The sequence below is a fragment of the Leucopleurus acutus genome (genome assembly GCF_964270905.1).
Source record: "Leucopleurus acutus genome assembly, chromosome: X".
NCBI lineage: Eukaryota > Metazoa > Chordata > Mammalia > Artiodactyla > Delphinidae > Leucopleurus > Leucopleurus acutus.
This window is the reverse complement of record NC_139148.1, coordinates 71785137-71807801: the sequence shown is the minus strand read 5'-3', so window position 1 is coordinate 71807801 and position 22665 is coordinate 71785137. Positions and strand designations below refer to the sequence as shown.

Sequence of the window (22665 nt, the reverse complement as noted above, 5' to 3'; positions counted from 1 at the left end):
TATTTTAAAAGGATTTTATTCCTGTCACCAGCTTCTAGGAGGATAATGTAAAATGGATTAAAACCCCCGCCCTAGTATTTGTCACTAAGTACCAAAACGGGCGTGGTTGGGTGTATAGGGCGCCTGCTTTTGCGAGCCCGGCAAGCAGATATTCCTGGAGTCCTCCCCTGACACTGACCCCTCCAACGCTCAGGAGGGTCCCCGGTTCCCCCAACCTTTTTGGGAATCCTCCCGCCGGCAAGACTGCTCGGTAGACTTGAGAGGGCCTGCTGAGCATGTGTGAACAGCGCCGCGCATGCTCCGTGGAGAGGGCAGGTTTACCGAGGAGCTAGCAGAGGATTTTACTACTCCTCTCCCGCCTCCCCCGCCCAGCACGCCCCCCTCCCCTCTTTCCCACCCCCCACCACGCCGTCTCCCACACCCACCCACCCCCTCTTTCCCACTCCCCCCCTTCACCCCAGGCTGGGGAATCTCCATTGACGTTCGGGTGACGCTGCTGTGCCGCCGCGGTGGGGGGTTCCAGGCGCCGCACAGGTAAAGCCGCCGCTGCCGCCATATTGACAGAACTGGGAGCTGGGAGGGGGCCCGAGGAAGCGGGGTGGCCGCGGGGGGAGTCACCGCTGAGCGACTGTCGCGGAGGCTGCAGCGGCGGCAGTGGTGAGCACGAGCCAAGCGGCAGCTCTTGGAGAGGCAGCACAGAGTTGTCTTCTCTATGGGGAGCAGCAGCCTGCGGCGGCGGCGACCCCTCGCTCCGAGTCTCTGAGGGACCCCACGGCGAGGGCAGCTGTCGCAGAAGGCAAGGCTGGGGATCCCGGCGGCGGCAGCGGCGGCGGCAGTGGCAGGCAAGCTCCAAAGACGGGATGCGCGGCCGCGCGGGCGGTTGGCAGCTCCTGTTCGAGTGCTCCTGAAGGGGCGATGCTACCATTCGCTCCTCAAGACGAGCTCTGGGACCGAGAAATGGAGCTGTTCGGCGGCAGCGCAAGCAGCTGCGAGGTTAGTGCGGTGGTCAAGAGGGGCTGGAGCTGCCACCCTCCTTCTCTCAGGACCATTGCCGGGGGCCCGAGAGAGAAGGGGCGTGGGGCTGGGAAGCGAAGTGCCCAGGCCAGCCTCCTTGAGGCTGCGGGGCGGCGGAGCACGCTCTGCCCAAACCGAGCTTTCGCCTGGGAGCCGGCGGGGACTGGGCGGCGGGCTCTCGAGTTGGGAGTGAGTGCAGCCCGGGCCCGGGCTCGGCCTCGGGCGGAGTGACTGCCTCGCGGGCCACGCCAGAGTTGTGACTAAGTTTCTTCACTTTGCGACCTGAAGTGGAACTGGGGGAGGCGCCAGGTGCCGCGCCTGGCTCCGCGTGTCCCTCTTCCTACGCTGCGCCAAGTTTGCTAGTTGGGAACATTTTGGGGGACAGCTGCTGGCTGCAGCTCTCTATTGAACCCCGGGCGCCTTAGGAACCCAGCGCAACAGAAACACAGCAGAGTGACAAACTCTGGGGAGATATGCACATAGGGATGAGTGCTCCTTACTTTTCTCATTTCTTTGTGGCTTATTGTGGTTCTTTGTAACAACTTAAGTGGAGATTAACTGGAGGCGAGGTTTCTTTATCTACATTCAGGTGATGTTCTGCAGCCTCCTTTGCGGTCCCCTGAATTCTACTGCCCTCTTCCTCCCGCCCCTTCTCCCTTGCCCAACTGTTGTCCCCGCCCCGTTGGTCAGTAAAAGAACACGCAAAGTAAACCCCAGCCCTTATGAGACCAATCTTTGGTAAGACAGCGAGGTTCAACCGAAGTATTTTGGTTCGCCTCTCTTCCGTTCTTCTTACTTTGAAACTGTTCTGGTTGGGCTTTGGTCAGCTGTACAGTGAGAACTTAGATGTGCACAGGTACTTTGTTTTTATTACTGCTGCTTTGTTGTTTGTTGTTCTTGTTATTAAAGCAAGAGACATTTAAACATAAAAACGAGACTTTGTGGATAGAAAGTCAGATATTTTTCTGATAACCTAATCATTGACAGCCTAGTAGTACAGTAGAGACCATCACAATCACAGACCTAAAAATACTGAATGCCAAATTGATTCACAGTAGGATATTTTGAGGTAGGAATTGCAAGCCTCCACATCTCTAGGTGCAAATTTGTCTTGAAGTACTTGCTTCATCCTTAAAAATACACATTGGACTGCTGTCTAACTTGTTCTTTTTTCTTTTCAAATTTCCAAGTGAACTGGGGTTAAAGTTACATGCCAGAATAACATTTAACAAGAAATGTAGTGGAAACATGGAAGGAGTCTAAAGTTGAACCCTCTCTACTTATAGGAAAAATTTTACTAGTACAATAAGGAATTCCTAAGTACATTTTAATATTCTACATCTCTTAAGAATGGGATAAATGAAGAGGGGTTTATTTCTTCTTGGAATGTTTCATAGTTGCAAGAATTTTCTAGAAGACTATTCAAGGGGAGAGGAATTTTGTTTTATTTATGTATGTAATCTATTGACTTGTAGTTCCAGGCATCTGGTTTATAAAAACAGTTAAATGCTTGGATATAAGGTTGGGATGGGGGGGGAGCTTTCGCATGCCTACTCATTATTTTTGTTAACTTTGAATGTAGAAATGTTTTAAATTGTAATTACTGCATATGGTTTTTTTTATTGTTTGCAGTATGTTTTAGGTATTATAGAGATTTAACAATGGGTCTCTCTACCTCAGCAATTTGGAAAAATACTGGAGTGGAAATTGTTAATCCCTATGAAGTAAAACGAAAGGTGAAGGTAATGTGGTAAAGATAGTATTTCTGCCTTCTTTGTCTAAAACAGTTATGATTGGTTAGATTTAACCCTGCAAGTGACTTAATTAAAAATATTCTTGGTGAAAACTAAATGCTACATCTGAATCTGCTTAGACCTGCTTAGTACTTAGAAGAGGGTTTTGTTGTTGTTGTTGTTGTTGTTGTTGTTGTTATTGATGTTTGTTTATAATGGTATTCTTTTGATAAGAAGGAAACAATTTTACTTCCCAGAATTTATATTTATTTTAATTACATGTTTGTTGATGTTGGCTTTAGAAATGTTAACCTTGAGCATGAGCTTTGCAGCCCTCAATCGTGATAGTTTTTAGGACTAAGGGTGCTTTCATTGTAGAATATATTTTTTGAAAATGTGTTGGAGTCCTTAAAGAAAATGTAAGTAAGAATCTGTTAACTTTAATGTCAAAGGAAACTTTAATGTCTATTTCTGTGTGTGTTAAATCTTGGTAAAATTAAAGATTATATACACTATTATATATTGTGGAGTGTTTTTCAACATCTTTTACCTGTCTTGTTTCATGGGCAGCTGTTAACCTTTGAATTATCATTCAGAAGTGTGAGAGTTGGTTGTTTAGACTCAACATATTTTTTCACAGGAAAAAATTATTAAGGATAGTTACATTTTTAGACCAGTGCACAATAGTGAGGTATAGTGATGAAGAGTCTAATCATTGTTTGTAAAATTGTCCTATGGGAAAATGTGTCAGAGGTTTCAAACAAGAATTAGGTTGGCTCCAGTGAGAGGTGGAGAATGGGCCTGAAAAATGGAAATATGGGTTCTATTGACTCCTGAGAAGAGGGTTCTTGGGAGAGGGGAAGTAGGATAAGCAAGAAGCTTTGGTTGTGAGAACTCTTACAGGGACTGTCTCAATTAGGTCTACTGGGAATAAGGACTTCAAAGGGTATCAACCCTCAGGCAGCCATATTTTACCTGTTGCCTGGATTCTGTCAGGATCAGGGAAGAGGTATAATGATGAAGAGCCTAATCACTGTTTGTAAAATTGTCCTGTGGGAAAATGTTTCAGAGGTTTCAAGCAAGAATTAGGAGGTGTGATAGGTATTGGTCATTCCTGGACAAGGGTCATTAAGAATAGCCTGTTTTAGTAAAGTGGACTTTTCATGAGGTAGTGCCATGTACATGGTTTGTGCGTTTTGTGTTTTGGTGAGGGAGTGCTTGGTTCCTGATGGAGTTTACTATAGAGTTTTCAAATTGTATATTATATCATATCATCATATTATATTAAATTTTAATTGGTACTTATTTCTTTAGCAATACTGCTTTTGTTTAAGGAAGTTAGCTTTGAAAATAATACAGTTCACTGCTAAAAACAGTTTGGAGCTAAAGCCACAGACTCTAAAAATTTAACTAGGATGTCAAATATATGTCAGATTGGGAAAAACTGCTAGTTTTAATTAACTTCATGAGACCCTGTAGTAATAGGGGAAAGAATATGGGCTTTGGAGGCCAGTTTAATCTGGGTTCCAATCTCACCTCCAACGTATACTAGCTATGTGGCCCAATGCAAGTTACCTAACCTCTCTGAGCCTCAATTTCTTCATCTGTAAATGGGAGAAGAACCATCTTCAAGAGTTGTTATGTAAAAACTGAATACTGTACTGTGTTTAATTCACTTGGCAAGGTGCTTTGCACATAGTAGGCCTCCAGTTCCTTCTCTTTCCCCACAGTCATCATCATGCCCCTTGCTCTGCCCCTAAACTCTGAATTATTGTCAACTATGTTAAAATCTTAGGATTTAGATAGCCATGGTCATAGCTCCAGCTTTCCCTTTTATGAGCAGTTTTTCTTAAGACCTCCTTCGTAGATCTGATTATTTCATTTAAGTATGGTGATCACATTTGTAATCACAGGATGATTAAGGATGAAATATGAAGTCATATTTAGGACTACTTTGGGGGATAAAGAGAGAAAAATAATTTAATTTGTTATAACTGGCCAGTGAGGTGTTTCACTGACATTTATTTTTTCCTATTCTAAACTTTTGTCATGGTAGGAATTGGTTCAATTCATGAAGTGTTTATTTGGTACAAGGCAGTGCAGTACATAGCATTGTAATGTGAAGTGTCTAAAGATATAACATCCTGAATCCCATCCCAGCCCCATGGGTTTACATTCACGTGGGCTAGATAGACATACACAGAAACTGCTATTATACGGATCACAAGACCATCAACAATGGGGTGGTTATGGTGGTGGTTTAGGGATGGATCTAGTAAGGCCTTGTGAAACAGGTGGAATTCGAGCAGGGCGTTGGAGAGTGGATTATATTTTCACAGACAGATTAAAGGAACATATTTCTGGTGGATGGGGACAATATAAACAAAGGCATGGAGGTGTTCTTAGAGGAAGGAGGAATCTGATATTGCTAGGATATGTCTGTGATGTGAGAATGCGGATATAGTGTGAGATGAGGTATTCATCTAAAGGTAGGCAAGGCCCAGATTGTATGGGGCTTTTAAAGCTAGTTTAAGGGTTTTCAGTGTTGTTCTGTAAATGGGAGCTACTGAAGATTTTTGAGTTCATGAATGACATGACCAGACCTATGCTGGCGATAATGGATGGCAGTGTATAGGATAGATTGGAGTTGGGGAGAGACTGAGGGTAGGGAATATTAATCAGTGGAAGTAGTAATGAGATTTTTAAACTAGGACAGAAGGGGTAAAAGGTGAAGACTGATGGGAGATACCTTGCAGACTTAAAATAGTTTGGCAACTGATTAGATGTTGGGGAGTAAGAGAAATTAGGAGTGTTGTGGTAGGACTTAATTCAATATAACAGATATTTAATGCTTGTCTGCCAATAAAAGGGTCTATGCTAGCCACTGGACAAATATAAATAGATATTTGCAGCATAGGGAGATAGAAAGCTAAAATGACCCCCCCCACCACCATAGTGTCTTGAACAAGAGCAAGCCACTCTAAAGATTTCTGGTTATGCTTGGCATGTTTAAAATCTTTACTACTAATGGTGAATGCACTTACTACTAGCTAAAAAGTTTTTCAGTGCTTTTAAAATGGTGCTCAGGCCTGTAATTTTTGCTTTATCAATATTCATCTTAAATAGCAGCCCCCAGTGCAGAGGGCTGTGCTGAAAATAGTGACTGGTGCTTCTTTCTAGAATGTGGAAAAGAGAACAGGGACATCTGTATTTCTTATATACTTTCACCAGGTTTATTTGGACTGGAAAGTGGGGAGTGGCCAACAGGGCCCTGACACTTCACCACCACTGGTGCCTTCCCAGTTTCTCCAAGACTATCTTCCTTTGAACCAGCCTGGTCTGGAAATATTCAGGTCAGTTCCTTCAGGGCAGGACCTCTATATTTCCCTACCTTGATTATTTCATCGAGAGGTAATCATTACCTCACCATTCCAAAATAAGGCCTGACTTGGTGCCGTTGCTTTCTCAGGCCATATTGTTGTTTCAGTACCACCCCTCTCAGTCTCTCTCATGTATAATTTTGAGAGGGAAGTATAAGATTTTTTCCCTTCTTGTTATTTCTCTCTTGGTGGATGCTGTCATTATCTTTAGCAGCAGTTCTCAGGATCTGGTAAGTACTTCGAATCTTGAAGTCTTACATTTTAGTACTTTGGCAGAATTTGCAGTATAATATTTACACATTTATGGTATTTCTAAAGATTATTTACTGTTCTTGATGATAGTAGTTTTTTTTCTTTGTCTATATTGTTTTATTTTGTTTGTTTTTAGGTGGGAAGGGAGTTGAATGGGAGAGAGATTTAGAGCTAAGCTTAAACTGGCTTTTGTAGATAATAGAGATGTTTTCTGAATTGCCCTGGAGGCATTCTATGTAACTGATTTTGCTGCTGGATTTTAACTTATATCTGTACATTTGAAGTAGGTCCTGCTGTGTGTGTGTGTGTGTGTGTGTGTGTGTGTGTGTGTGTGTGTGTGTGAGAGAGAGAGAGAGAGAGAGAGAGAGAGAGAAAGAGATTGAGAGGGAGAGTGTGTTTTGCTTATTCCTTGCTTCATTTCATCAAGTATTTGAGATGGTTTATAGGAAATAAAATCCAATAAAATCATTTTGATATTCAGGATACAGGAAAACATAAAGTAGAAGGTATATGGAAAGGATGGAGGATGGAGTTGGAGGGCGAACTAGAACACAGGTAAGCAGGTTCTAGAGGTTTGCTACACATTTAAAATATAGTTGAATTGCAAATTTGGCCTTGAATTTCCTTGGGCTGGTAGTTCTCAGTTCTGACTATAGATCAGATATACCTGGGAATTAAAAAAAATTTTTTTCCATGCTAGTGCCTAACACAGAGATTCATATTTAAATATCTGGTGGGTGCCTAGGCATCATTTCCCAGATGATTATGATGTACAGCCAAGGATAAAGAACCATAGCTCTAGGCCAAAGTAAAAAGAGAAATAGTCATATAGTTCTCATTATTCAACAGGAAAAACGCATATCAGTTCCTAAGCTAGCAATTAGCTCTAAAATAAATTTTCTGTGAATTGTAATGATTTTCTGTATGTTTTATTCTGTTGTTGTTCTAAGATATGACTGGGGCAAAGGAAGTATTTGAACTGTCTTGTATGCTCTTGCTGTGTAGTTTTGAGGAATTTGCTTTTCCATAAGAGAAAAAAAATATAGTGTCCCAGCTGATTTTTGATACAGTTTAGCCTTATAATTTGGAAGCTAAATAATCTGCATACCTTATTTCTAGCTAAGTAAGGGGATAGTGACTCCGTTGTGAATAAAATATCCTATCACATCTCTAACAAAAATTTCAAAGGCGGCAAATAATTATTCTTACTATAGGACCTGTCTCTCTCTCCTATAAAGTGGTTGGGGACAGACTTTAAGAGGAAATAGTAATTTTAACACCCAGTGTAAATTTTTTTACCCAAAAAAGACATTGGACTCCATTCCATCTTAAATGTATCGCTTAACTTAAGGGAGAAATAAATGACATTTATTGAGCATGTATTATCTTTTCAGTTTTATTCACTCTTCAAAACAGTTTGGTGAGAAAAGGTGTATCTTTTTGATACATCTCATCTTTTAGACAGATGAGAAAGACATATAAATCAGTGGAAGGCACAGCTGGAATTTGAACGTAGATCGTTTTAAATTCATGCTTTTTCCTCTATACATTGTTGTCTCCCTTATAAGGACGATATTGAAGATAAGGAGAAGATACAGACAAGTTGTTGACAACCATATCAGATCAGTAAATCAGAGCTGCTGATTCAATAGCTATTTTTACTCAAAATGAAGGTCAATAAAATCCAACAAGGTTTTATGTAGACATAGACAAGTTTATTCTAAATTTCATATGTAAAAGTACAGGACCTAGAATATCTATAACAATATTGAAAAAGAAGACTAAAGTGCAAGAAATCACTCTATATGGGATGGTAATGCAGTAACAAGTAATTAAGGCAGTGTGGTATTGGAAGAATAGACACATAGATCGGTGGAACAGAATAGGGAACCCAGAAACAGATATACACAAATAGGCTCAACTGATTTCTGAGAAAAGTGCAGAAGCAGAGTAAAGGTCTTCAGTTTCCTCATATATAAAATGGAAATTAATGTGTTTATCTCTGATTATTTTGAGAATTAAATAAAATGTTCTTTATGTATAATATTTGACAAGAATAATAAATTTATTGTTTTCAACTCTTGTCTTAACTCTAAGATTTAGGTGTCCTAGACAAAGTACTTCTTTTAGCCAGATAAATAACTCAACGGACAATTTAGACTTATCTCACATTCCCCAAGGTTATATTTTAATGAAATTTCATGGACCTCATATCTCTAAGAAGTTACTACGGTGAGAAGAATTACTGCTAAAGAATGCTATGTGTGTACACATGTCATATATATATGTGCATTCATCTGTACTACACACAATATGTGTATCCTTTGAAAGTAAAATTTCCAAAGCATATGTTGTAGTTCCTATGAGACTGGCCAGATGGCCAGTGCCTTGGCATGGGGAACATTTTGGAGCTATTTAGAACCATTAAAGTCATTAGCTCTGATTTCAACCACACAGAGTAAACATATTCCTGCCTGAACAGTAACCAGGGAAGCTGCTTTACTGTCACTGGACCAAAGTTTTAAAATGTTCCACAGATACCTTCTAATGTATATATAATATTGATATGCTTAGCTCAACTCATAGTAACCTATCATTTGCACAACTACCAGTCCTTTTAAAAGCATGATGATACTTAGATTGGTTTTAATTGGTTCTAAATATTATTTTGCATGCATTAATTAAGCAAATGATCATTAAATGCCTACCTGTGTAAGTTACTGTGTTAGTTACTAGATAGGATTCATTTGGTTATTGCTCCGGGTTTCTACTGTGATAACTGAAAACCAATTAACTGTATATCCATCCATTCTTCATAGTCACAAGGAAATGTCTGAAAGGACTGTATATTATGTCACAAAGACCAACACATTTAGGCTGACAGAAAGCTTTTTAAAATTTTAATTTTTCTGGGGTATTAATGTCTTAATTCCATACTCCTGTGAAATTACTCACAGGTTCACTGATAACTCCTTCCAACTCCTTTGCTTTTTAAAAATATTGATAGTTTTAAAAAATATTAATAGATTTCCTCCTATTCAAATCAGCTATCAAGAGTGGAGCCTCAGTATGTATGGCAATTCTATTTGTCTTATTTTTGCTTTATGTACCTCCACTCCTGGCAGTGGATTATGGCAGTTGAGGAAGATTATTATTTGGGGGCATGTGTCCCTTTTGCTTTTATTTAGTACTCTTCTACAGCCATTTTTGCTACATGGGAAAGGAAATATATTTTCTTAATGAATTGTCTTTGAATTTGGATCTCTTAGTTATTGATATAGAAATAATGAAGAGTCTACATGTTGGTTTTCTGGGTTAGCAAGTTACCCTTCAAGTTGCTAGTGATGGTTGTGTTTGATCTTGTATATTTCACCTCCAAGTTTCTGAGGTGTATGCTAAAATATGGCAGAGAACATAAATGGCTATTGTAGTAGTAGTAGTAAAATTTTGAAATTAGGTTTATCCTCATTGTTTTCATAATGAGATTATTCAGAAGCTGGGTAGCAAGATAAATAATAGCTTATGTGACCAATTTTAACAGATAATGTAAGCAGTGGCTGGGAAACATGGGCTTGGCTAGATAACATAGGACTGACTTAGGCCCTTTTATTTAAACTTTTGGGCTCTGTGTTGCAGAGAGATTATTAAGAGGGCCATGGCATGACTCTTTTTCTAGAAATAACAACGTCTCTGAAGATACAGAGTGATCCTGAATTCGGGTATTATTTTGAAGACTCATCCCAATTGAATAAATTTAGTAACTTTAGAGTCATTGTTTCTTTTTAATTTGAGAGAAACAGAAATGTCATCATCATTATTTCAGTTTTTACATTTTTAGATTCTTTGTTTTTAAAAAGCAGTGTACTTGACTCTATTTGTTTTAAATCCTTGTAACACTTAGTATGACCCAGTGAAATACTGAAAATGATTTGACTGAATTATGCCAGTTCCAAAAAGTGAACTAAATATTCATTAGTCTCTTATTAGGGCTAACAACTTCTAAAAATCTAACATACTCTTCTTCCTGCCTTAAGGGAGGTGATTATCACAAGTTTCTGTCAATAAAGTTATTGGTTTCAAAAAGCATGGAAAATAAGAATCCATTCTGATGGCCTTTTTTTTTTTTAATTTACAGGGTACAAGGGACATTGGAGTAAAAGTAAATTGAAAATACAGGTGGAGTGGTATGAAATTATGAATATAATCTGGATGAAGCAATATTTGTGTGTACTGCAGCAATTATAATCCCATAGAGTAGATAATTTTAGTTTGTTATTTCTTTGCTAGGCCAATTTGGTACTCTTTTGTGCATTTTTAAAAGTAAATGCTTCTAATTACTAAAAAATTATATAGTTTAGACCAAGGAGTGGTAAACTTTTTCTGTTAAGAGTCAGATAAATATTTTAGAGTTTGTTTGCCTTTTATAATCTCTATTGAATATGTTTTAAACAATCCTTTAAAAATATTAAAAAAAAATTAGCCTATGGGGCCCAGTTTAGACAACTGGCTTTAAAATGTGGTTTGCAAAGTTAAGTTTGTACTTATCTGCTGACAAAATTTAGGATTATGAACCTTACTGAAAAAAAATATGAACCTTTGAAATAACTCCCATGCAATATATGAATTATCAAGAATTTATCATTTTTTTCTGAAAAATATCTTACGAATGACCAAAGCTATGTGTTTTCAAAATGATTTTGAAGAAGTTCAATTTCTGTTGGCTGTTAGAATTTAAAATTCAGTCAGAAATGATAAGCAAAATGACTACTGGAAATACTTCATGAAATTAAGTTTCAAAGTTGCTTTTAAATGTTTCAAGTAAGAAAATTAATAAAAACTAAGGAAAACCTATAGCAGCTACTTACTACTGAAGTTATTTTTACATTTAATTCTTTCAGATTACAAATTCAGTCATTCCATTCCACAAATATTTTTCCAGGATCAATTATATTATAGATAATATGCTAGATATTGGGGTTACAAGAGTCATAAGACATGATCCTTTCCTCAGGGAACTTACAGTGTGATAGAGGAATGCGACAGACACCTAAGTAAGACAGTATTTATGGATAGAAGTCTGTGTGTGGTAAGGTGGAAGGAAAAAAGGGAAGATGTGACATTGAGTCTTGATAAAGGTGAGTTAACATTCAAAAGCACAGGTATTTTAGAGATTAATCCTTTGTCAGTTGCTTTGTTTGCAAATATTTTCTCCCATCTTTAGGGTTGCTTTTTGTATTATTTATGGTTTCCTTTGCTGTGCAAAAACTTTTAAATTTAATAGGTCCCATGTGTTTATTTTCGTTATTGTTTTCATTACTCTAGGAGGAGGGTCAAAAAAGATCTCGCTGCAATTTATGTCAAAGAGTGTTATGCCTATATTTTCCTCTAAGAGTTCTACAGTGTCTGGCCTTACATTTAGGTCTTTAATCCATTTTGACTTTATTTTATTTTATTTTTTTATGATGTTATCTATAGGTTTTTTTGACATCTTTTTTGGAGTATAATTGCTTTCCAATGGTGTGTTAGTTTCTGCTTTATAACAAAGTGAATCAGTTATACATATGTTCCCATATCTCTTCCCTCTTGCGTTGCCCTCCCTCCTACCCTCCCTATCCCACCCCTCTAGCTGGTCACAAAGCACCGAGCTGATCTCCCTGTGCTATGTGGCTGCTTCCCACTAGCTATCTATTTTATGTTTGGTAGTGTATATATGTCCATGCCACTCTCTCACTTTGTCAGAGCTTACCTTCCCCCTCCCCATATCCTCAAGTCCATTCTCTAGTAGGTCTGTGTCTTTATTCCCATCTTACCCCTAGGTTCTTCATGACATTTTTTTTCTCTTAGATTCCATATATATGTGTTAGCATACGGTATTTGTCTTTCTCTTTCTGACTTACTTCACTCTGTATGACAGACTCTAGGTCCATCCACCTCACTACAAATAACTCAATTTCATCTCTTTTTATGGCTGAGGAATATTCCATTTTATATATGTGCCACATCTTCTTTATCCAGTCATCCAATGATGGACACTTAGGTTGCTTCCATCTCCTGGCTATTGTAAATAGAGCTGCAATGAACATTTTGGTACATGACCCTTTTTGAATTATGTGCCCCTCCCTCCCCCCGGCCTGAGTGAGCCAGAGCCCCTGAATCAGCTGCTCCTTTAACCCTGTCCTGTCTGAGCAAAGAACAGATGCCCTCTGGCGACCTACACGCAGAGGCGGGGCCAAATCCAAAGGTGAGCCCCGGGAGCTGAGCGAACAAAGGAAAGAAAGGGAAATATCTCCCAGCAACCTCAGGAGCAGTGGATTAAATCTCCACAATCAACATGATGTAGCCTGCATCTGTGGAATACCTGAATAGACAACGAAACATCCCAAACTGAGGAGGTGGACTTTGAGAGCAAGATTTATTATTTTTTCCACTTTTCCTCTTTCTGTGAGTGTGTATGTGTATGCTTGTGTTTGAGATTTTGTCTGTATAACTTTGCTTTCATCATTTGTCCTAGGGTTCTGTCCGTCTGTTTTTTTTTTCCTTACTTTAAAAAATTTTTTTTTCTTAATAATTATTTTTTTATTTTTTATTTCAATAACTTTATTTTCTTTTATCTTTATTTTCTTTTATTTTATCCTCTTTCTTTCTTTCTTTCTTTCTACTTTTTCTCCCTTTTATTCTGAGCCGTGTGGATGAAAGGCTCTTGGTGCTCCAGCCAGGAGTCAGTGCTGTGCGTCTGAGGTGGGAGAGCCAACTTCAGGACACTGGTCCACAAGAGACCTCCCAGCTCCACGTAATATCAAATGGTGAAAATCTCCCAGATATCTCCATATCAACACCAGCACCCAGCTTCACTCAACGACCAGAAAGCTACAGTGCTGGACACCCTAGCAAACAACTAGCAAGACAGGAACACAACCCCACCCATTAGCAGAGAGGCTGCCTAAAATCATAATAAGGCCACAGATACCCCAAAACACACCAGTAGATGTGGACCTGCCCACCAGAAAGACAAGATCCAGCCTCATCCACCAGAACACAGGCACTAGTCCCCTCCACCAGGAAGCCTACACAACCCACTGAACCAACTTTAGCCACTGGGGACAGACACCAAAAACAACAGGAACTATGAACCTGCAGCCTGCAAAACAGAGACCCCAAACACGGTAGGATAAGCAAAATGAGAAGACAGAAAAACACACAGCAGATGAAAACGCAAGATAAAAACCCACCAGACCTAACAAATGAAGAGGAAATAGGCAGTCTACCTGAAAAATAATTCAGAATAATGATAGTAAAGATGGTCCAAAATCTTGGAAATAGAATAGACAAAATGCAAGAAACATTTAACAAGGACCTAGAAGAACTAAAGAGGAAACAAGGAACGGTGAACAACACAATAAATGAAATTAAAAATACTCTAGAAGGGATCATTAGCAGAATTACTGAGGCAGAAGAATGGATAAGTGACCTGGAAAATAAAATAGTGGAAATAACTACTGCAGAGCAGAAGAAAGAAAAAAGAATGAAAAGAACTGAGGACAGTCTCAGAGACCTCTGGGACAATGTTAAATGTACCAACATTCGAATTATAGGGGTTCCAGAAGAAGAAGAGAAAAAGAAAGGGACTGAGAAAATATTTCAAGAGATTATAGTTGAAAACTTCCCTAATATGGGAAAGGAAATAGTTAATCAAGTCCAGGAAGCACAGAGAGTCCCATACAGGATAAATCCAAGGAGAAACATTCCAAGACACATATTAATCAAACTGTCAAAAATTAAATACAAAGAAAACATATTAAAAGCAGCAAGGGAAAAACAACAAATAACACACAAGGGAATCCCAATAAGGTTAACAGCTGATCTTTCAGCAGAAACTCTGCAAGCCAGAAGGGAGTGGCAGGACATATTTAAAGTGATGAAGGAGAAAAACCTACAGCCAGGATTACTCTACGCAGCAAGGATCTCATTCAGATTTGATGGAGAAATGAAAACCTTTACAGAAAAGCTGAGAGAGTTCAGCACCACCAAACCAGCTTTACAACAAATGCTAAAGGAACCTCTCTAGGAAAGAAACACAAGAGAAGAAAAAGACCTACAATAACAAACCCAAAACAATTTAAAAAATGGAATAGGAACGTTTTGAGTTTATTTTTGTGTATGGTGTTAGGGGGTGTTCTAATTTCATTCTTCTACATTTAGCTGTCCAGTTTTCTCAGCACCACCTAATGAAGAGCCTGTCTTTTCTCCATTATATTGGGTTAGCCAAAAGTTCCGTTCAGTTTTTTCTGTAAGATGGCTCTAGTAGTGCTTAGTTGTCGTTAACTTCATTCAAAACATTTTTGTTAGATTGCATTGTGACAGCTGTCATAGCATGCATGTAAAAAAAATCTTATCAAAATAGGTGAATTTTTGTGTAGCCATTTTAATATTGAAGATGAAAGGAAAAAAGCAACGTTTTCAGTGTATTATGCTTTATTATTTCAAGAAAGGTAAAAGCGCAACTGAAGTGCAAAAACAGATTTGTGCTGTGATTGATCAAACATGTCAAAACTGGTTTGTGAAGTTTTGTGCTGGAGATTTCTTGCTGGACGATGCTCCACAGTCTGGTAGATCAGTTGAAGTTGATAGCGATCAAATCGAGACATTAATTGAGAACAATCAACATTATGCCATGCGGGAGATATCCAATATACTCAAAATATCCAAATCAAGCACTGAAAATCATTTGCACCAGCTTGGTTATGTGAATCACTTTAATGTTTGGGTTCCATGTATGTGAAGCGAAAAAAACCTTCTTGACCGTATTTCTGCATGCAATTCTCTACTGAAATGTAACAAGAACGTTCTGTTTTTAAAACAAATTGTGATGGGCCATGAAAAGTGGATACAGTACAATAATGTGGAATGGAAGAGATTGTGGGGCAAGTGAAATGCACCACCACCAACCACACTAAAGGCCAGTCTTCATCCAAAGAAGGTGATGTTGTGTATATGTTGGGATTGGAAGGGAGTCTTCTAATATGAGCTCCTTCCAGAAAACCAAATCATTAATTCCAACAAATGCTGCTCCCAAGTAGACCAACTGAAAGCAGCACCCGACAAAAAGCGTCCAGAATTAGTCAACAGAAAATGCATAATCTTCCATCAGAATAATGCAAGACTGCATGTTTCTTTGATGACCAGGCAAAATCTGTTACAGCTTGGCTGGGAAGTTCTGATTCATCTGTCATATTCATCAGATATTGCACCTTCAGATTTATTTCAGTCTTTACAAAATCCTCTTAATGGAAAAAATTTCAATTCCCTGGAAGACTGTAAAAGGCACCTGGAAGAGTTCTTTGCTCAAAAAAATAAAAAGTTTTGGGAAGATGGAATTACGAAATTGCCTGAAAAATGGAAGAAGGTAGTGGAAGAAAATGGTGAATATGTTGTCCAATAAAGTTCTTGGTGAAAATAAAAAATGTGTCTTTTATTTTTACTTTAAAACTGAAGGAATTTTTGGCCAACCCAATATATTTTTGCCTCCTTTGTCATAGATAAGGGGACCATAGGTGTGTGGATTTATCTCTGTGCTTTCTATCCTGTTCCATTGATCTATATTTCTGTTTTTGTGCCGGTACCATGCTGTCTTGATTACTGTAGGTTTGTAGTATAGTCTGAAGTCAGGGAGCCTGATTCCTCCAGCTCCATTTTTCTTTCTCAAGATTGCTTTGGCTATTCAGGGTCTTTTGTGTTTCCATACAAATGGTAAATTTTTTTTCTAGTTCTGTGAAAAATGCCATTGGTAATTTGATAGGGATTGCTTTGAATCTCCAAAATATACAAGCAGCTCATGCAGCTCAATAACAAAAAAACAAACAACTCAATCAAAAAATGGTAGAATACCCAAATAGACACTTCTCCAAAGAAGACATATAGATGGCCAACAAACATATGAAAAGATGCTCAACATCACTAATGATTAGAGAAATGCAAATCAAAACTACAGTGAGGTATCACCTCACACTGGTCAGAATGGCCATCATCAAAATCTACAAACAGTAAATGCTGGAGAGGGTGTGGAGAAAAGGGAATCCTCTTAAACTGTTTGTGGGAATGTAAATTGATACAGCCACTATGGAAAACAGTATGGAGGTTCCTTAAAATACTAAAAATAAAACTACTGTATGACCCAGTAGTCCCACTACTGGGCATATACCCTGAGAAAATCATAATTCAAAAAGAGTCATGTACCACAATGTTCCTTGCAGCTCTATTTACAATAGCCAGGACATGGAAGCAACCTAAGTGTCCATCAACAGATGAATGGATAAAGAAGATGTGGCACATATATACAATGGAATATTACTCAGCCATAAAAAGAAACGAAATTGAGTTATTTGTAGTGAGGTGGATGGACCTAGGGACTGTCATACAGAGTGAAGTAAGTCAGAAAGAGAAGAAACAAATACTGTATGCTAACACATATATATGGAATCTAAAAAAAAAAGTGATTCTGAAGAACCTAGGGACAGGACAGGAATAAAGACAGATATAGAGAATGGACTTGAGGACACGGGGAGGGGGAAGGGTAAGCTAGAATGAAGTGAGAGAATGGCATGGACATATATACACTACCAAATGTAAAATAGATAGATAGTGAGAAGCAGCCACATAGCACAGGGAGATCAGCTCGGTTATTTGTGTCTACCTAGAGGGGTGGGATAAGGAGTGTGGGAGGGAGATGCAAGAGGGAGGAGATATGGGGATATATGTATATGTATAGCTGATTCACTTTGTTATACAGCAGAAACTAACACGCCATTGTAAAGCAATTATACTCTAATAAAGATGTGAAAAAAAGACACATGCACCCCAGTGTTCATAGCAGCACTATTTACAATAGTCAGGATATGGAAGCAACCTAAATGTCCATCAACAGAGGAATGGATAAATAATATGTGGTACATATACACAATGGAATATTACTCAGCCATTAAAAGGAACAAAATTGGGTCATTTGTAGAGATGTGGATGGACCTAGAGAGTGTCATACAGAGTGAAGTAAGTCAGAAAGAGAAAACAAAAAACAAATATTGTATATTAACGCATATATGTGGAATCTAGAAAAATGGTAAAGATGACCTTATTTGCCAGGCAGAAATAGGGACACAGAGGATAAATGTATGGATAGCAAGGGGGAAAGGGATGGAGTGGGAAGAATTGGGATATTGGGATTGACACATATACACTATTGATACTATAAATAAAATAGACAACTGAAGGGAACATACTGTATAGCACAGGGAACTGTACTTAATTCACTGTGGTGTCCTAAATGGGAGGGAAATCCAGAAAGATGGGGATATATGTGTATGTGTGGCTGATTCATTTTGCTCTGCAGTAGAAATTAACACAACATTGTAAAGCAACTATACTCTACTCCAATAAAAATTAATTTAAAAAATAACGTTATTGTCAACAATACGAAAGAAAAAAGCACAGGTAACCTGAAATGGTAAATATTTCAATGATCATTCATATTTAAATTTGGACTCTGTTATTATGCTTTGATTTGAACATGGTTGTGTTTTATCAGCTATTTTACTTTATAGCAGAGTCTCATATTTGTTTTTAAATACCTGACTAACCGAATAGCTCAGAGGTGGTTCTCTTTTTCCCAACCCGAGACTCTCTTTTAAAAAGATAACTCTTTCAGAGGAATTCCTGTGCTGCCCAGTGTGTGACCTACTAGCACGTGGACTTGAGGATATGGGGAAGGGGAAGGGTAAGCTGTGACAAAGTGAGAGAGTGGCATGGGCATATATATACTACCAAACGTAAAATAGATAGCTAGTGGGAAGCAGCCGCATAGCACAGGGAGATCAGCTAGGTGGTTTGTGACCACCTAGAGGGGTGGGATAGGGAGGGTGGGAGGGAGACGCAAGAGGGAGGGGATATGGGGATATATGTATACTTATAGCTGATTCATTTTCTTGTACAGCAGAAACTAACCCACCATTGTAAAGCAATTATACATCAATAAAGATGTTAAAAAAAAAAAAAAAAGACTCCACTCTTCCTATCCCTGGTCAGGGAACTAAGATCTCACAAGCCGTGTGGTGCAGGCAAAAAAAAAACCCCAAATAATAACTCTTTCAGATCGATTTGAAACACAATTGCCCTTTCTTAAATCTTCCCTGAAGCAGTGACAGTGGTTAGGTGGGTATGTTTGAAAGGACTAACCTATTGGGATAAAAACAACAGGAATATTGTATAATTAGAAAACCATAAAGATCAAAGCAAATCATTTTAATGAATATTGCAGGTGCTATCAAATCATCTATAAGTAGTCTGTTGATTGTAGAATTCAATCTAAAATATTAAAAATATAAAAAGTCTACTGGGGAAATGGCCATAACTATTAATAAACCTTTGAAAATATTTAGTAGTTTAAAACTCAGGATACAAATTAAACCTTCTATGTGGAAAGCAAAACAAAAAGACTTATTTTTGGAAATGCCCAACTAAAAGACTGTTAGTGAAATTGATAAAGTGTGTTATAGTAAAAATATGCAAAGATAACTTCTCACTTCACTCCAATTTGTGATTCTTAAAGTAAGGCATCTATGCATGAATGTATGTACCTTTATGGGTTGATTTGGAAGATTGTTTTCAAGTTGACCAAAAATGATTCTATCATTATTTAAGAGTAATGTTCCCACGATAGAATGTCAAAACTAAATCTATTAAATCAGTAGCATATGATGATGTAGCAGTAAGTTTTGACTCACAGATATATTATTTTGCACACAGGTAGCATTATGCACCTTTGGTGAATTATTAACTAAAATGTTTCATATACTTTTTTCCTGTATTTTCTTTTTGGCAAGAAAACATTCACACATCAGGTATTTATTGAGCACATGTCAGACACTGTGCCAGCTGCTTTAAGAACATTATATTAATCCTGAAAACAAAATGGGGGTTATCATGATAATATGTTTTGTTGTTGCACAGTGAGGTAAATGTGGGTGTTTGGAAGCTGGATCTGATGTTTCCAGGTAACCTCAGGATTCTCTTGGAACAAATGTTCCTAAGGAACTGTTGGGCATTTGGTCTAGTTCTGTTGACCAAACAGGGAAAGGGAACTGTGGATTTGAGTAGATGGACACAATATGCTAGGAGAATAGATGAATTCTAAACAAGACATGGTAGGGGGATACCAGTAAGATTGGAGGTAACTAAGGTAAGGGGATCTCAGTACTCAGTGAGTAGTCTGGAGCACTGATGATATATCCAACAGTCTGTTTGATTTCCTGCAGTGGCTAGACTTTGGGAAATGTGGACTAAGGGATTATTTTCCCAGGCGTAAGGGGTCTGTATGGATATTAAGAGAGACATTATAACAACATAACTCTAGTGAAAGAACTATGCCAAGAAAAGTCAGCCATTTTAATATAAAGGGGAGTAAGGGTGCCTCATTGGCCTTGGTTATTGAAAGAATCCCAAGCTGAACAGATTAATCAGATGGCCAAGAATTGGGGCCAGAGGCTTATTCCCAGCAGAGTTAAAGCAAGATCTATGGTTTTCATAGAATTACCACCAACAGAGGATGCCCACTGTATGTAGTAGGGCACAGAGCATTAAGAAACCTGTAGCCACAAGGAAGAGTCCCAAAAGTTCAGTTCTCCAGTCCTTCAAAATTAGGGGACCAAAGGGCCAGGGTCACTTTTTCTGAACTGTCATTCTAGGTGTAAACCCATTCATGAAAATTTTCACTCTTTGAAAATGTGTCTAATATAAGAAGGAGTATAAGGAGAGTGGTAGGTTGATGCATCACCAGATATTACATGATGAAGGAGATATCACAACTCTATGGTGACCACAATTAGAACAAGGGTAATGAGAGAAATTTCATTTCTGGGGATCATGGAGAGTACTGGCCTGGTCCAGAGTCTTGGAAGAGCCATCTATATCAGGTGTCATCTGTTTCACTTCTGGGTCAATTTCAGCTTTAGGTCTCCAACTGTTTCAGAGGCCCACTCAGGTGGAAACACCTTTTTAAAATGTGAAAAATGAATCCAAGAATCAGTGCTTTTAAGTTTAGCAGCATAGGGGTTGGTTAAAAGTATTATGATAGGGTCCCTTCCATCTGGGCCGTAAGGAGTCCTTTAAAAGATGTCTTTTCCAATAAACATAGTCCCCTGGTTGTAAATTGTGGTGGTCTATACCTTTGTCCCCTGGGAGCACAGTGTGAAAAGATTTTTCAACCAGGTGCTCATTTTTCTTTAGAGCTGTAATGAGACTTTAACAATAATGTAAAAGGTCTCCCTCGACTAGAAGTGGCTCATACAGTCCTGAGTCGTGAATCATGGGCCTTCCAGTGATTATTTCAAATGGTGACAGTTTCTGTTTTCCAAAGGGTATAGATCTTCAGTTTAATAGAACTATGGGTAGCAATTTAAGCCAACGAAGGCTGAAGGCCTTAGAGAGTTTTGCCAATTGAGTTTTGATTATGCCATTGGTCTTTCTACTAGACCAGAAGATTGAAGATGATAGGCACATTGGAAATGTAATACAGGCCAGATCACAAACAGCATTTAGAATTTGTCCAGTGAAGTGGGTACCTTTATCTTTATGTAATTCCAAGGGCATTCCCCAAGTAGGAGTAGTCCTTTCCAACAGTATTTTGTCTACTGCAAGGGCATTTGCTCGTTTGTAAGGAAATGCTTCTAACCAATGGGAATACATGCAGACCATCACCAGAACATATCTGTATCCCTTGAGAGTGAGGCAGCTGGATAGAATCCAGTTGCCAGACAGCAAAGGAACAAGGAGGCAAAGGAAAGTGGCCTTGAGAAGTATGAGTAGGTTTTACTTAGGACAGATCTGACACCTCTGACATATTTTGGTTGCTACTGTGGGAAAAGGTTTCAAAAAGTATTGTTTTCCCCAGGCTTTCATTTTATCAGTTCCCCAATGAGTCATTTCATATGTTAATCTTAACATGGTTTCTTGAGTGACTTCAGAAAGAGCAGGGCAACCATTTGGCCCATACCAAAGCCCAGTATGTTGATCAAATGTGCATCCTTCAGAAACTCACCTCTGTTCCTTAGCTGTAGCATGCAATTGCCCATCTCTGATAATACCCTTTCAATCTTGGTGTCCTTCCAAGTAGTAGGTAACATGGTGTAAATAGAATGACCAACAGGAGGAGGTTCCTTTATGGAGCCTGAATCTTGTAATGCTGCCACCTTAGTGGCTCTATCTGCTCATTAGTCCCCTTTCCTTCCTCAGTGTTGCCTTTGGGACATGCTAGGACCATTATTATTGTCAGTTGTTGTGAGCAAGATTGCATCCTGTAAGGCCTTAATAAAGGGGCCACTTTAAATTTAATTCCCCCCTGAGGTCAGGAGACCTTTGTTTCCAAAGCATTCCAAAGTCATGAGCTACTCTAAAAGCATACCTGCTATCTGTGTAAATGTTAGTGTGTTTGCCAGAGCCCAGAGTACAGGCATGAGTGAGTGCTTATAGTTCAGCTTGTTGGGCTGAAGAAGTAAAGGGCCAAGCATTGGATTCTATTAAAGTGAAGGGAATAGTGATAGCATACCCAGTTTTCAGATGCCCATCATCATTTCGTAAGTAGAGGTCATCGGAAAACTAAGAAGCATCGGAGTTGTCTAAAGGTGTTTCTTGTAAATCTGGATGTGGACTAGTCAAAAGATCAGTTGTGGTTATGCAGTCATGTGGGGTCTCATCTCTTGGTGATGGTAAGAGAATAGCAGTATTTAGGGAGTTACAGCGAGACAAAGTGACATTTGGAGAGGAAAGCAATAAGATTTCATAAGATGTAAGTCAGCTAGCAGATTGTGTTGTGTATAGTGTGAGTTACTGAGTATCTCAACAGAGTGAGAGACAAACACTTGTAAAGAAGACCCTATAACTGTCTGTTCTGTAGTCTGCAGAAGGGCAGCAGTGGCTGCTGTTGCTCAAAGGCAAGGTGGAAGTCCTTGAGTTAAGGGTTCCAACTGTTGGCTATGATAGCCAATAGGCATGCTTTTGTCTCCGTGCAGCTGAACGAGCACTCCAAGGGTATTTCCATTAACTTCATAGTATAAAGGGAAGAGAATAATTAGGATTTCCTAAAGCAGGGGCTGTGGCCAACTGAGTTTTTAAAGTTTTAAAAGCTGACTCAGCCTCATGATTCTAAACAAGAGGATTGTGTCTCTTGTCCTTTAAAAGGGAATAAAAGGGTTTTGCATAAAAGGAGAAATTGGGGACCCAACTCCTATAATAGCCTGCTA

The 22665-nt window shown here is 38.8% G+C and overlaps 1 protein-coding gene across 2 annotated transcripts in view; it reads left to right on the top strand.

The window, feature by feature from the left end:
* Positions 1 to 843: 843 nt before the first annotated feature.
* Positions 844 to 22665, top strand: part of RPS6KA6 (ribosomal protein S6 kinase A6) — a gene marked incomplete at its 3' end in the record, with an annotated part of 166101 nt that continues 144279 nt past the window's right edge. Inside the window, exon 1 of one of the 2 annotated variants that reach the window (XM_082864243.1) lies at positions 844 to 993. In XM_082864243.1, the coding sequence (XP_082720369.1) occupies positions 916 to 993 (78 nt within the window). In that variant the 5' untranslated portion in view covers positions 844 to 915. Of the gene's footprint in view, positions 994 to 2660; positions 2757 to 22665 lie in introns of those variants that run through there. The other variant, XM_082864244.1, reaches the window with a different exon arrangement.